This window comes from Pelodiscus sinensis, chromosome 33, assembly GCF_049634645.1.
Source record: "Pelodiscus sinensis isolate JC-2024 chromosome 33, ASM4963464v1, whole genome shotgun sequence".
NCBI lineage: Eukaryota > Metazoa > Chordata > Testudines > Trionychidae > Pelodiscus > Pelodiscus sinensis.
The window spans coordinates 5,330,932-5,346,194 of record NC_134743.1 but is presented as its reverse complement, the minus strand read 5'-3'; the positions used below and the strand labels follow the sequence as shown (position 1 = coordinate 5,346,194).

The window sequence follows — 15,263 nt, the reverse complement described above, 5'->3', positions numbered from 1 at the left end:
TGGAAGATCACTATTTTCATAATATCTCCATTCAGGTTCATGCTGTATTTGAAATCAAGCTCTTCTCATACCAACTGTTAACAAATGTTGGTGAATCTGTCATTAATATCATCTTTCTGGGAATGAATGACAATACATTTGTTCAAGTAGGAATATCCAAAATATGTCTCCCTCTCCCAAATCCTGTAACTTAATCCTTCCCTGACTTCATTGGAATTCTAAACAAGATGATTTTTTACCAGTGCAATATAATGGACCACACTGAGAGAGTTAGGCTCTTGTCCACAAATATACAGTACACATAGTTCCATCAGATGTTCCATTTAATACTGGCCTGATTGAAAGTCTACATAAATCAGTACTAACTTACCTCTTTCCCTCTGCATTTTGTCTGCAATGGAAAGATACAGTGTTGAACAAATACATAGTTTTCCCTTTTCTGCAAACAAGCGTTCAGTCTGATGGGCAACTTGGCAAAAGTAATGGTTAGATGTGCTCTTGAAGAAGAGATCACTAAAAGCTCATGTCACTGATAATTCACCTTGGCACTCCATAAAATTCTGAGTTGAATTCAAGATCAAGGTTTATCTTTAAGGAAGCTTTTTATGTATACACAAACTGATAAAAACCACTTTTGTCCATCTTACTGCATTATCTTACTGCAAGATTTCTCTTGAGGGCTTTCAGATGAAGTGGTTAACCACACTTGCTGGACTTTTGAGAGCAGCACATGAGGCTTCCCAGTAGCTGTAAAAAGACTGGGAAGCTACTTTAGAAGCAGGCAAGTAGGCCTCAGATCTCACTGGTTCCAGAAAAAAATGTAAACTTTCTCATAGCCACAATATAGAGAAAGGAAAAGCAGAGGAGAAAAAGACATGCAAACAATTATTTTTATCAGAAAAGGAAGAGTTAGATTTAAGTAGGTAGCTTTTGTCAATAGCTTTGATTGTGAATAGGCAGCATGTTTAAAACAAACAAAAGGAAATACTTTTCACTCAAGACACAGTCAGCCCATGGAGCTTATTTCTAGGTGACATTGTGAAGACCAAAAGTACAAGGGAGTTACAAATATTAGCTCAGTTCATCGAAGACAGGTCCATGAATGGCGAACAGCCAACATAGTCGATATGCAACCTGTGCTGGGGGTGTCCATAATCCTCTGACTGCCAGAAGCTGGGACTGGACAATAGGGGATGTTGATAAATTGACATGTTCTATTCATTCCCTTTGGCATGGGCACCACAGGAAGACATAACAGTGAGTTAGATGGACCGCTATCCTGATACAATATGGCTGCTTTTATGTTCTTAATGTTTTTAAGGAGTTTAGTGTCAATAAGGACTAAATAAAACTTATATTTGCTCCACATAATCCAATGGGCAATTCATGCGGGTAAAATGAGCATTCATCCAACTAAATATTTGCAAAATCTGAGCCTTACAGTGAAAGGGTTTTGGATTTTGATTTTTTGAGTTTCAGTTTCTACTGCCTAGCGGATTAGTGAGTGACTAGCGTGGAGAATTGAAATAGTATTTGTTTTGGTTTTTCAATAAACCAAATGGAAAATGAAAACACAATTTGAGTGCACCTTCTCGGCAATGAGGTCAAACTCACCAATCGTATCCTGGAATCGGCCTGCAAAAGATTAAATATGATCATTATACTTAGTCCATGTTAAAAATTACTAACTGTACTTTAAACAACTTCAACAACACAAAGTAGCCCTCTTCTGTGACATGGAGAATATATAGATTATGTACTTTTGCTATCAGTAAAATTGACCATCATTGTGTTCTCTCGGCCGTTGTCAGATAGCTTCTTCATTGTTTCTTTCAAGGACAGTTAACCTTTTTTTCACTTGCAGTGTAAGGAGTTACTGTTTTCAAAAGTTTGTGTAAAAGGTTAAATGAATTAACTTTTGTTCTAACAGATACCTAATTTTTCCTGGTGTCATGGCACCAGTTTCATTGCAGTTATTCATCAGTATTGAACTATTACAAACAAGAGCAATTCACTGTTCAGCTAAACTCCTTGCAATTCCATCACATGCACCAAGTCCCTGCTTGTATGGGAGACTGTATAAATTAATACAAACTTAATACTGCAATGCATAGTTTACCTGAAAAAGAACAAAGATTTCAGTAACTGCATATTTTTGTCTTCTTCTCTAAAAGCATTTTCTTTCTGAGGTAACTAGGAAGTTTGAGCTGACTCCAGACTATTTAATCTGGTTCATATATTCTAAATGTATTTTAAATAATGTTGTACAGGTTGAACGTCTCTAATCTGGCACCTTCAGGACCTGACCTGTGTCGAACCAGAGAATTTGGTGAACCACGGGAGGTCAATATTTTTTAGCAGCATTACACTTTCACTCTTTATTGGGCTATATAACATCAAAGAACATTGAGAGTCAGGATTGGTGGCTGTAAACAAACTTTATGGGACCACAGAAAACTTGGGCATACCCATGGTTAATGGAGATCCAGCTAACTAAAATCATGCTGCATTATGGCTGTTGCCAGGCCAGAGAGGGCCAGACTAGAGATTTTCAACCTGTAGGAATTATGCTAGACTTGAAGATAAAAAATAGGTCAACCTGAAATACATAATAAAAAAGCTAATATGTAGTTTAGACTCGTTTTTTTTTATTTCAAAGAATTCAAATGGTATTTACTCTGATTCGGAAAGAAGAAGAAAGGTAGGACACTGCAAAACTGTTTTAAGCACAAGCTGTTATTTGCATAATTTCAACTCAAAATACAAGGTTTAAATGCTGTAGAGCTCCCTTGTTCTTATCTCTCACCGAAAGTGGTCTAAGTGCCACTACATGGGATAGTGAACCATAGACCCTAGAGGTGTGTGGGTTACATATGCTTGTGCCTACTCTCCCCTCCCCTGCCCCCCGCTTCCCACACTCAATAAGGCAGACACCCAGGGCAGGCTACTCTTTGCTTTCTCCCACTTCCAAAACACCCAACTAAGCAGAATGTCAGCACCATTATTGAACTGCCTCCATTCCTTACTTCATGGCTGTGTCTACATTGGCACCCCTTTCCGGAAAAGGGATGCTAATGAGACACTTCGGAATTGCAAATCCATGGGGGATTTAAATACCCCCCGCGGCATTTGCATTTACATGGCTGCTGCTTTTTTCCAGCTCGGGGTTATGCCGGAGAAAAGCGCCAGTCTAGACGCGATTTTCCGGAAAATAAACCCTTTTCTGGAAGATCCCTTATTCCTACTTTCAATTAATTAATTCCAAGGACAAAAGGAAACATGTGATCATCTAGTCTGACCACCTATAAATCACAGGGCAGAGGACTGCTCCAAAATAATTCCTAGAGCAGAATTTTTAGGAAAACATCCACTCTTGATTCAGAAATTGTCAGGGATGGAGCACGCACAGAAGCCCATTGTAAATTGTTACACTGGTTAATTATCCACACTGTTACAAAATTAACTCTTTTTTAGATTAATAAAAAATAAGTTAACTTACTTGTGCATTTTCCACAAAAACATTCCATGATCACCATACACAGCAACATACCAATACACAGTAACATACAGACATCTATTGAAAGATAGAGCATGATATTGTTACTACAATGTATCCTCAAACACAGAAGGTATTTCTAAGCCTTACAGTTTTTTACCTGAACAATGATAGACTTTTTTTCTCATTCTCTCAAGTACTGTTGTCTTTGCACTTTGACAGAGAATGAGAAAAAGTATATTTTATATGGAAAAACATAAAGGCATGCCTTCAGAATCTCAGGGTACGTCTACACTAGCCCCCTAGTTTGATCTAGGGAGGCTAATGAGGGCAACTGAAATTGCTAATGAAGCGCGAGATTTAAATATGTTTCTGGGCAGTTGCCATTATAGAAATTGATTAGCCAGAAGTAACTGCCCACGTCTACACACGGTAGTGAAATGGGATTCTGAATTAAAACCCTTAACTCAAATTGGAATGAGGAATTTAGTCTTCAAATAAGTTCTTGTTACATGGCAGGTCTTCCACTCTGAGTTACAGCCCCTTGGGCCTCCATGACTGTTGTAGCCAGGATGTTCTCTGCATTACCACAGCTGTGGTAGCTGCTTTAATTACTAAGTTCACCACAGCAAGGGAGGACTGTAGTTCAGTATGGGGCTATGATATCCCCTTCCTGCAGAGTGGACTTGAGGATGGGACACTTTGAATCTGGCATGTGGTCCATAAGTACTCAGTGTAGAAATTCCTCACCCATCATGTAAATGCAACCATGTTTGAGAGCACTACAGAGGCAGTTCCCCATCAGAAACACTCCATGCTGCGGTGTGGTCATACTTCATGACCATCATCTGTTGGATGCTCTTGAAATCTATGGCAGTCTGTTTGTGGCTTTAATCCATCCTGAGTCACAAACTAAAGTAACACTGTGATTTGATATAATGGGAGATGAGGGCACTGAGTAGGTCACAGACAGGATCTGTTCATTGTGAAGAATAAAGTCCTAATTTGCTAGGGATGAGTTATTTGGAGATAGGGATGAATTAAGATACTGAACGTAAATATTTATGCTTGTTAGTAGGCAGGAGGATGTCCCAAAGGCCAAATAAAAGAGGCAGTAACTCCTGTTCAGAAGAAGACAAGTTTCCTGGAGTAATAACTATGATGTAATAGTGAGTTTTGGATATCATCCCCTCCACTTACATTCACATCTGAAAATCTTCTGCTCAGACACTTGCGAAGATGTTTCATTCTGTACTTCTGTAAAAAAGGCAGCATTATCACAATGTCTGACAATGCAGAGAGAGTTCAGTGTGAAAAAATCCAGGGACATTTAGACATTTGTTCACTGTTCTATCTCAAAGCAAAAAGTGTGTGTTTTGCTTAATGCGATTTAAAATAAAACCCACTGGAAAAAATGGGAAATAATCTTCCTTTTTCCATAAGCACATCTGCTTTCTTCTGTCTGAACAAAATTGAAGGTTCAAGTGTTGTTCTCATTAACACTCATACAACTCCAATGAAGCCAAAAGAGGTGTTAATGGGGTTAACAAATTTACCCTGAATATTATTAGTAAGCAGACTGTGCTCTATAAAGAGAAAGACTGAGCTCCAGCCAAAGCCCCACTCTTTGTCCCTTTACATGGTGTTTCTCAGCCCAATAACCCATCACTCTTCACCAACTTTAAATGAAAAAAAAACCCTTTAATGTGAAAAGATGGACAAAAATCACTGTACTTTGCCTTTAACAGATGGCTGCTGTACTAACCCCCTGGCTTAGTACAGCAAAAAGTTTTATAAAAGAGTCATTTTCTATAGAAAGTGGGTACAATTGCCAGTTTATGCTCATAGATGAATCAGTTATGATGACAGGAAAATAAAGAGAACATGTGGAATTGTCACAGAACGCTGTTTGCAGTAAAATCACCATACTCCTCTGTAAATATCAATAAAGTATGCTAGTGTTAAAAAATCTCTACCTGTTCCAACCATCCCTAAAGCCTTATCTTTCCTGGTCCTTCCATGATCATTATCTCTCAAATATCTCATTATGAATTTTAAGTTCACACACTAAGAAATTATTTCAAACGAACTAAAATTGATTTAATGACTCCCAAAATAACAAGATTGAAATAGCATGTCCACATTATGGGGAAGCCTTGAAATTAGTCTGAGGTAGTTTCCCTTAATGTGGATGTACTACTTTGATTTAGAACCCCAGGATGTAATTAGTTTGAATTTCTCTGGGGAATGGTAATTTTGAAATTAGCAATATTCCCTGAGAAAAGCAGGAGTCCAGATTTCAAAATAAACAGCCCGCTATTTCAGAATGACAGGTTTGGCAGTGTGGATACTTCACTCATTAATTCAACCTAAGGAGGCCTATAATAAAGCCTTAGTGTAGAGGAAACTGCAATTGCATCATAACTCGTTTGCTACTCGCAGCCTTTGGTTTTGTGACTTTGTTTTATATCTCTTAAAAACCATCCAGATCTATCGAAAAGTAACCAAGTTAGTTCCTGTTTGCAGATGAGCAATTCAGGAAACATGTCACCTGCACAGAGTGGAACAGATTGATTCTAGCAAGGAAGAGGTAGAGATACAGTGGGAAAGAAGGACGTGGCAGCAGGGGCAAATGTCATAGCTCCTACTTTGCTGCTTGTGCTTCTGCCTGTATTGATCTGCCTGTCTAAGCATATCATAGGACTACCTTGGTTGAAGCTGAGGAAAAGACTTGGTTCTTCTCAGGGGTAGTGTGCACTAACCTAAGGTATGTCTACACTACCCCCCTAGTTCGAACTAGGGGGGGTAATGTAATCATACGGAGTTGCAAATGAAGCCTGGGATTTGAATTTCCCGGGCTTCATTTGCACAAAGCCGGCCGGCACCATTTTTAAATGCTGGCTAGTTCCACGAGGTGTACAGCTAGTTCGGATTAGGAAGCCTAATCTGAACTAGCTAGTCCGTGCCGCGTGTAGCCGCGCAGCACGGGGTCCGAACTAGCCGGAATTTAAAAATGGTGCCGGCTGGCTTTACGCAAATGAAGCCCGGAAAATTCAAATCCCGGGCTTCATTTGCAACTCCGTATGACTACATTACCCCCCCTAGTTCGAACTAGGGGGGTAGTGTAGACATACCCCCAGGGATTTCAGTAAGGGTACATTTAGACTACACCTCTCTTTCGACAGAGAGATGTAGATTAGGCACATCGAAGTTGCTAATGAAGCGGAGATTAAATATCTCCCCCTTCATTAGCAGAAACATGGCCACTGCTTTCTTTTGAAATGGAGCTTTTTCGGGAAAAAAAACAAAACCCAGTAGTCTAGACACGGCTCTTTCAAAAAATACAACCCTTTTCCAAAAGCTCCTGTAAACCTCATTTTATGAAGAATAAGGGATCTTTCAAAAAAGGTTTGTATTTTTGAAAGATCTGCATCTAGACTGCCTTTTTTTCAAAAAAACTCAGTTTTGAAAAAAAGTGGTGACCTTGTTTATGCTAATGAAGTGCAGGATATTTAAATCCCCACTTTAATAGCAATTTTGGCGTGCCTAATCTACATCTCTCTGTCAACAGAGAGGTGTAGTCTAGACACAGCCTCAGGGTACGTCTAGACTACAGGCTTTTGTCAACAGAGTCAAAATTTCTGTCGACAAAGAGCGTCTAGACTACATCCAGTTCTGTCAATACAGAAAGCCGCTTTGTTGACATGAGAGTGTAGAAACAAAGGACAGTGTAGATGCAATAATGCCTTCTGTCAACAGAACAAAAGGTGTTATTCCTCGTAGAATGAGGTTTACCGCTGTCGACAAAATTGCCGAGTTCTGTCAATGTTAGGTCGACAGAACTCGACGGTAGTGTAGACACATGTATAGTTTTGTCGACAAAATTCCACTTTTGTTGACAAAACCCTGTAGTCTAGACACACTCTCAGTGTTGTCAGTGCTTTGTCCATCTTCAAAGAAAATAAAGTACAACACATGATGGGAAAGTTGACAAAGGTGGGAATCTTATGAAGCCTAAAATTACTCTGGTTGCCCAGTGGGTCAGGTCAAGGATATGTAAGAGTTGGTTTCATTGGCTATGATAGAAAAATCATTTTGGAAATGCCGTATCAACAATGCACTTGATGGGTCAGAAGATGACGTCATATTTTCTGAGGACACACTGGAGGCTGATGATAAAGAAGCTGAATCTGAGGACGACATTACTGGCATCTATGATGACAATGCAGGAGCAGCTGTGACTGAAGCTGAGTTTAATGAACCATCGGTGAATTGGAGACCGATTCAGAATTAGAAGGGATTCAGAAATAGAAGGGAGAAACGGTGGATGTCAAATACCTAGACTTTAGTAAGGCATTTGATACGGTCTCGCATGATATTCTTATTGATAAACTAGGCAAATATAACTTAGATAGGGCCACGATAAGGTGGGTGCATAATTGGATGGATAACCGTAGTCAGAGAGTTGTTGTTAACGGTTCTAAATCCTGCTGGAAAGGGATAACAAGTGGAGTTCCGCAAGGGTCTGTTTTGGGACCCGTACTGTTCAATATCTTCATCAATGATGTAGATATTGGGATAGAGAGTACGCTTATTAAGTTTGCAGATGATACCAAACTGGGTGGGGTTGCAACTTCTTTGGAGGATAGGGACATAATTCAAAATGACCTTAGCAAGTTAGAGAAATGGTCAGAGGTAAACAGGATGAGGTTTAATAAAGAGAAATGCAAAGTGCTCCACTTAGGAAGGAACAATCAGTTCCATACATACAAGATGGGAAGCGACTGTCTAGGAAGGAGCATGGCGGAAAGGGATCTAGGGGTCATAGTGGACCACAAGTTGAATATGAGTCAACAGTGTGATGCTGTTGCAAAAAAAGCAAATATGATTCTAGGTTGTATCAACAGGTGTGTTGTAAGCAAAACTCGTGAAGTCATTCTGCCGCTCTACTCTGCACTAGTTAGGCCTCAGCTGGAGTACTGTGTCCAGTTCTGGGCGCCACATTTCACGAAAGATGTGGAGAAATTGGAAAGGGTACAGAGAAGAGCGACAAGAATGATTAAAGGTTTAGAGAACATGACCTATGAAGCCAGGCTTCATGAACTGGGCTTGTTTAGTTTGGAAAAAAGAAGACTAAGGGGGGACATGATAGCGGTTTTCAAATATCTAAAAGGGTGTCACAAGGAGGAAAGAGAAAATTTGTTCCTCTTGGTTTCTGAGGACAGGACAAGGAGTACAGGCAGTCCCCGAGTTACACGGATCCAACTTATGTCGGATCCGCAGTTACGAACGGGGCGTTCCTCTCCCTGGTCTGCTGGAGACCAGGGAGAGGAAGCAAAGCGGCGGAACATGTGGGCAGCGGACAGGGCTGTCCGCTGCCCACGCGCTCCGAGGCTTGGCTCTGCTTTGCCTCCCCCGGTCCCCCTAGTCTGCAGACAAGGGGGGCGGGGGAGGGGAGGCAAGGCAGAGCCAAGCCGCGGAGCGCCCGGCCAGCTGACAGCCCAGACGCGTCTGGGCTGTCGGCTGATCGCGCGCTCCGCGGCTTGGCTCTGCTGTGCTCTGCTTTGCCCCCCCCCCCGTCTGCAGACCAGGGGGACGGGGGGCAAAGCAGAGCCAAGCCGCGGAGGACGCGGGCAGCGGACAGGCCAGACGCGTCTGGGCTGTCCGCTGCCCGCGTGTTCCGCAGCTTTGCTCCCCGTCCCCCTGGTCTGCAGACCAGGGGGACGGGGAACAAAGCAGAGCAAAGCCACAGAGCCCGAGGGCAGCAAGACAGCCACGGCGCCTCTGGGCTGTCCCGCTGCCCCCGTGCTCCATGGCTTTGCTCCGGACACCTGTGGTACAGCAGCTGGGGCGCTGCCAGTTGGTCCCGTAGCGCTGCTCTGGGCGCTACTGGACCAACCGGGCAGCACCCCAGCTGTTCTGTTCTGCCCCAGCATCCTGATTCAGCCACTGCTGGTCAGATTCAGCAGCGGCTGAATCAGGACGCCTGGGGCAGAGCAGCTTGGGTGCTGCAGGGTTGGGTCCTGCTCTGGGCGCTACTGGACCAACCCAGCAGCACCCCAGCTGCTCTGCCCCAGGCGTCCCCAAGTCAGCCGCTGCTGAAACTGACCAGTGGCTGCTCCGGGCTTCCTTGAATCAGCCGCTGATCAGTTTCAGCAGCAGCTGACTTGGGGATGCCTGGGGTTCTTAAGTTGAATCTGTATGTAAGTCAGAACTGGCGTCCAGATTCAGCCGCTGTTGAAACTGATCAGTTTCAGCAGCGGCTGAATCTGGATGCCAGTTCCGACTTACATACAGATTCAACTTAAGAACAAACCTACAGTCCCTATCTTGTACGTAACCCGGGGACTGCCTGTAATGGGCTTAAAGTGCAGCAGGGGAGGTTTAGATTGGACATTAGGAAAAAATTCCTAACTGTCAGGGTGGTCAAATATTGGAATAAATTGCCAAGGGAGGTGGTGGAATCTCCCTCTCTGGAGATATTTAAGAACAGGTTAGATAGACATCTGTCAGGGATGGTGTAGATGGAGCTTGGTCCTGCCTTGAGGGCGGGGGGCTGGACTCGATGACCTCTCGAGGTCCCTTCCAGTCCTATCATTCTATGATTCTATGATAAAATTTTAAGTGCATTACAAATATATGAGACGATAAAACATGGACTGTATTTTTGAAGTTATTTGTTCAGTTATTATAACATGTTTTTGTTAGATTGAATTAAAATAAAGCTAGTAAAACCTGTTTCTTTTGACTCCAACTTTTAAAATACAACAGAGTCTACAGCACGGTCAGTTCCAAGCCCAGCAGGGCAAACCACTGGCATGCCAGGACATTTGGAGTTTCTGCAAACATGGAACTGCTCAGCTCCCATTGGCTGCTGTTTGCCATTCCCAGCTAATGGAAGCTGTGGGAAGCAGCACGGGTCAGGGTATGCTGACCACCACTTCCTGCCACTCCCGATGACCTGGAATGGTGAACAGCAGTCACTGGGAGTTGAGGGGCTCTATGCCTGAAGACACTCCAGGCCAAAGACTGAAGAGGCTGTATGCCTGAAGACACTCCAGTGGCTCTCCTTGCGGGGCTGGAAACTGAAGTTTGCTGACTCTCCCCCAAGTTAAAAAAATTGTAAAAAAAATGTTCATAAGCCAACCCCCGCTCTTTACTGCAATATTTTTTATAGTCAAGTATATACATTAATTGTCACGTTAAATCTGCTTTCCCCAATTCTAGGCTTTTCTTACCTATAACCAAGACGTTAATGGTGATCTCTCTGTGAAACAAGCTGGCTGTGGCAGAACATACATATTTCCCTTCGTCTTCCACCTGAATATTGTTCAGTTTCAGGGAAATATTTCCTTTCCCAAATTCCTTTCCTTTAAACACTTCTGCCTTTTTTTCATACTCCTTCCTGAGCCATTTTCTGCTGTTGTCTCCATTTGGAGACAAATAACCCACTGGGCATTTGTCATTCTGTGGATAAGAATTAATCAAGGAACTAATTTCATCATAAAGATAGAAATAGATTGTCTTATCCTCCCGAGGTCCAACTTTCCTCCATTTCAGCTCCATGCTAGAGGGCAGATGTTTTGTAATCAGTCGGCAGGGAAGAATGACGTTTTCTCCAATGACAGCGGTAATTGTCCTATGTTCTGCCTCTACATCAAAGAAACCTGAAAAGTGTTCAGAGGATTATATTTTCACCAGAAGCACATGATAACTCATATTAATGTGCAAGAAAGAGTGAAACAGAATACAGTCCTAATTCCTCTTATTTATACTGCTTTGGGAGTAGATATAAAGTAAAGTAAGTAAAAAGAGAATTAGTGCTCAAGAGAACGTTACTCACCCCATGCAGTATCAATGGCTCTTCAAGATGTGTGTTCCTGTGGGTGCTACACTTCAAGTGCTGGTGTGTCCTCATGCGAGAGATGAGAGATTTTTCCTAGCAGTGCCCTGCTACATTGCACATGCTCAGTAGTGCTCTTTCATGTCATTAGTATCCATTGACTATGTGCACTGCACCTCTGTTCCTTCTTTACTTTGGATATAGCTCTGAGGAGGCTCCAGAGTATCAGAGGAAGGAGAGTAGTAGAGGACCCACAGGGATACACATCTTTAAGAACCATCATAACTGTACAGGATGAGTAACTTGCTTTTCTTAGGGTGCTGTCCCCTATAGGTGCTCCACTTCAGGTGTTTGAAGAGCAGGGTCCATCTTGTGGATGCAGGCTTTACAGGCATGTCCAAGAGATAGTGGAGAGGACTGCCTGTCCCACTGATGTAGATAGGATAGGGCCAGATATTAAAACATAGTGCCTGGTGAATGTGTGTTCTGAGAACCAGGTTTCTGCCCTACAAACATTTTTGAGTGGAACATTACTGAGGACAGCTATGGTTAATGTCACAGCCCTTGTGGAATGATCCATAACAGGTAGTGGTTGTCTGTTTTGGATGGTGTAGCAAAATGGTTCCCAAACATCCTGCCCTCCCTCCAGGCTGTGAAACGCTCTTCTGCGGCTGGGAGAAGACATTGCCCTTTTCTGGTGCTGGTTGGCTGAGAGGTGGGGCAGGACATGCCTCTCCCAACAGCCACAGCAGGGCAGCCATGCTTTTCTGGAGGATGGAAGGCAACACAGGGCTAGCTGAGGAGAGTGGGGAAGGCATTGGGGGCTGTCGGGGTGAAGCTAGTGCTGGGGGCTCTGGATGTGGAGGCTCTAGAGGTTGGGAACATCTAAGAGGCATTGGGGGGCTCTTGGGATGGGGCTAGTAGTGTTAGGGGCTCTAGGGACAAGGCTGGCACTGGGGAGCTCTAGGGATGGGGCTAATGTTGGGGGCTGGCACTGGGTGCAGTGTGGCTCTAGAAACAGGAGACTGGAACTGGGAGGTCTGGTGGTGGGAGGATTGTGATTGCTCACATGCTGGGTGACTTGTTTGTATAGACTTTTCTGATGCACTCCACAAGTTCCCTACTCCTGCTTTTCTGTATTAGTGTTTGAAACAATGATACAGTAAAGTACACCAAGAAACCCTTTGTGAGCACCAACTGGGCATCTACATGGACTAATAATGTATAAACCATTAAAGTTCTATAGAAATCACTTCCCCATAATGGGTGTTGGTGTTCCATGTAACTCCTTGAGTGGCATGGTGGCCCTAAGGCGCATGCAGTTAGCTCTATTTTGTGAGTAAGAGAAGGAACATTTGCTTCATCTCTTACCTGAAATTGGAATCACTTTTTTACGATGCCGCTTCAGTACAGGATTTATTATAGTACATGAGATAGTGTCAGAAGAACTATCTACTATCCAGATTGTACTGTAGATTCGATAGAACCCTGCCACATCTTTCAGGATTCTTGTTTTAGCCATAGCAGTGATGTTTTGTCTTGTGCTGTCAGTCCAAAGTACTTCAGGGAGTGGGTACCACCCTTGGGATGTGCATCTCAGAGTGGCTGAATTATTCTGCTGCTGTTCTATAGTTAGGCGCGGTGCAGATCCAAAACCTAGAATGAAAAACAATTTTAGAAAATGTTAAACAAGCTGAAGAATGAACTCATACATCAAAGTGCGTTAATGATGACTAATCACTAGTATCATTACAGACTCCATCTACACTGAACTATAATCTTGTGTTTCCAAATAACTTACATTCATAGAAATTTACCCCCCAAACACTTCTCTAAACACTTCACAAACTGATCCCAAACTGTACACAGACATGTCGTCATTGTATGTATGTGACAACTTTATTTCTGGGATGGCAGTAGGTCAGTCAGACAATAGTTTTTCAGAAAAAGGGAGTGTCACAGGACTATCCATATTCTTTATGGAACTATGCTTACAAAAATGAATATTTGTAACTGGAACATGCTTTGTGCTAAATACTTTGTGCACAGTATCTTTTGAAAAGTTACAATCTACTGAATTTTGTAAATAATAGAGATTGCCTATCCCCCAGAACTGGAAGGGACCTTGAAAGGTCATTGAGTCCAGTCCCCTGCCTTCTCAGCAGGACCAAGTAACCTCCCAGATGAATTTTTGTCCCAAATGGCTTCTACAAGGATTGAGCTCACAACCTTAGGTTTAGCAGCCCAATGCTTAAACCACTGAGCTATCCATCCCTCCCCACATACATATTCCCATTCTGTATGTGTGAAAGTTACTGTAGCTTCCTACATGGAGTTCTTTGCATTTGTACTTATCAAACCTCATCCTATTTACCTGAGACCATTTCTCTAGTTTGTCCAGATCATTTTGAATTTGGACCCTATCCTCCAAAGCAGTTGCAACCCTTCCCAGCTTGGTATCATCTGCAAACTTAGTAAGTGTACTCCCCATTCCATCATTTAATTAATTGATGAAGGTATTGAACAGAACCGGTACCAAGACAGACCCCTGCAAAACCCTTCTTGTTATGCCCTTCCAGCAGCATTATGAACCATCAATAACTACTCTGAGTAGTTCACTGCCAGCAACTCTTCTATATTAACATCTCCATGCTTACCTGCAACAGTCACATGGGTAACAGCTTCTTGATAGACACCATCACCTGTCACTGCACACACATACTGTCCTGTGTCTTCTATGTGCACATGAAAGAATTTCACCCTAACAACTCCATTCTTATACCATCCTTTGGGGGCACCGTTCCTGTGCTGGTGCCATTCCCTGCTCAGCTCGGTCCCATTTGCTGTGCTATTGTAAACATATAATGTCATATTTTTGCTCCTTTCCCATTTATACCAATGCACTTGACAGTTAGCGGGGACCTGGCCTATGAGGTGGCAGGACAACATCAGACCTTGCCCAACCAAGGGAATCAAAGGATCAACATGTACAGTGAGGGAGAAATCACCTGCAAGAAAGAAAACAAATCATGATCACAGATTTTCTTCAAAAGATTGACTTTGATGTAGAAAGAAAAAAAAATACAACGAGTGAGAGACAATAGCAGGGTTATGTTTCATGGTAGAATCTCTCTCTACCTAAGCTAGTTACCCCCTCAGAAAGGGGAGTGTTTGAGGTCCTCACTGCTAGCTCAGCTATGCACAGATTTCCGTGAAAGGTGGTGCAAAGTGAACTTCTCATGGGTGGGTGCAGGATGCACACTCCCTCCAGGAACAAAAGGAACTTGACCATCGCCAACCGTATTACAATGTGCTGTCCTATTAGTGGCTGGCCAGCATGGGAAGGTGAACAGCTGAGCTAAGGCTAGATCTGGCAGAATTTGATTTTTTTTAAATAGTGTTGTTGGATAATATCACAGTTTATTTTAATTATTTTTTTTCTGTTTTCATTTGTTTGTGCCCCGTGGTGCAGTTTGGGTTTATGCAGGGCTCATCTCATGGCCCATGGGTGGGACCCTTTAAACATGGCCTCTACTGGGAACATGTTTCACGATGGCGAGGTTTCTCCCTGGTGGGCTGAGCACTGAAAGACGTAAGTGGACGGGCTGGCTGGAACAGAGGGGTACAGGGTGCCGGCATTTCTAGCCCCCAAGGAGGAGGTGCCAGGAGCACCTGGGCATTGTGGGAAGTGCTGGCTGCTTAGCCTTGTGCACAGAGCATGAGAGGTGCTAAGTGGCTCACAATGGGCATGTTTGGTCTGGTGCCATGGCTTAAGGCTTCATCTTTGTATTCCTGCCCATCACTGTGATAGATTCTATTTGCATATATTAGCATATATATTCACATGTATTTGCAACCACAGTTAAGTTGCAGCCTTTGGCATGTGCTGTGAGTATCATGGTGGCTCCCAGGGCTTCCAAAGTT

At 43.0% G+C, this 15,263-nt stretch overlaps 1 protein-coding gene across 6 annotated transcripts in view; it reads right to left on the bottom strand.

Moving 5' to 3' along the window:
• LOC102452695 (butyrophilin-like protein 2) overlaps positions 1 to 15,263 on the bottom strand; it is a 72,609-nt gene that overhangs the window by 50,163 nt on the left and 7,183 nt on the right. For all 6 annotated transcript variants that reach the window (XM_075914335.1, XM_075914333.1, XM_075914338.1 and 3 more), the window contains exons 4-10: positions 13,997 to 14,347; positions 12,711 to 12,995; positions 10,735 to 11,163; positions 4,697 to 4,753; positions 3,500 to 3,574; positions 1,615 to 1,635; positions 371 to 391 (exon numbers count right to left, since the gene is read on the bottom strand). In XM_075914335.1, the coding sequence (XP_075770450.1) occupies positions 371 to 391; positions 1,615 to 1,635; positions 3,500 to 3,574; positions 4,697 to 4,753; positions 10,735 to 11,163; positions 12,711 to 12,995; positions 13,997 to 14,347 (1,239 nt within the window). The remainder of the gene's footprint in view (positions 1 to 370; positions 392 to 1,614; positions 1,636 to 3,499; positions 3,575 to 4,696; positions 4,754 to 10,734; positions 11,164 to 12,710; positions 12,996 to 13,996; positions 14,348 to 15,263) is intronic.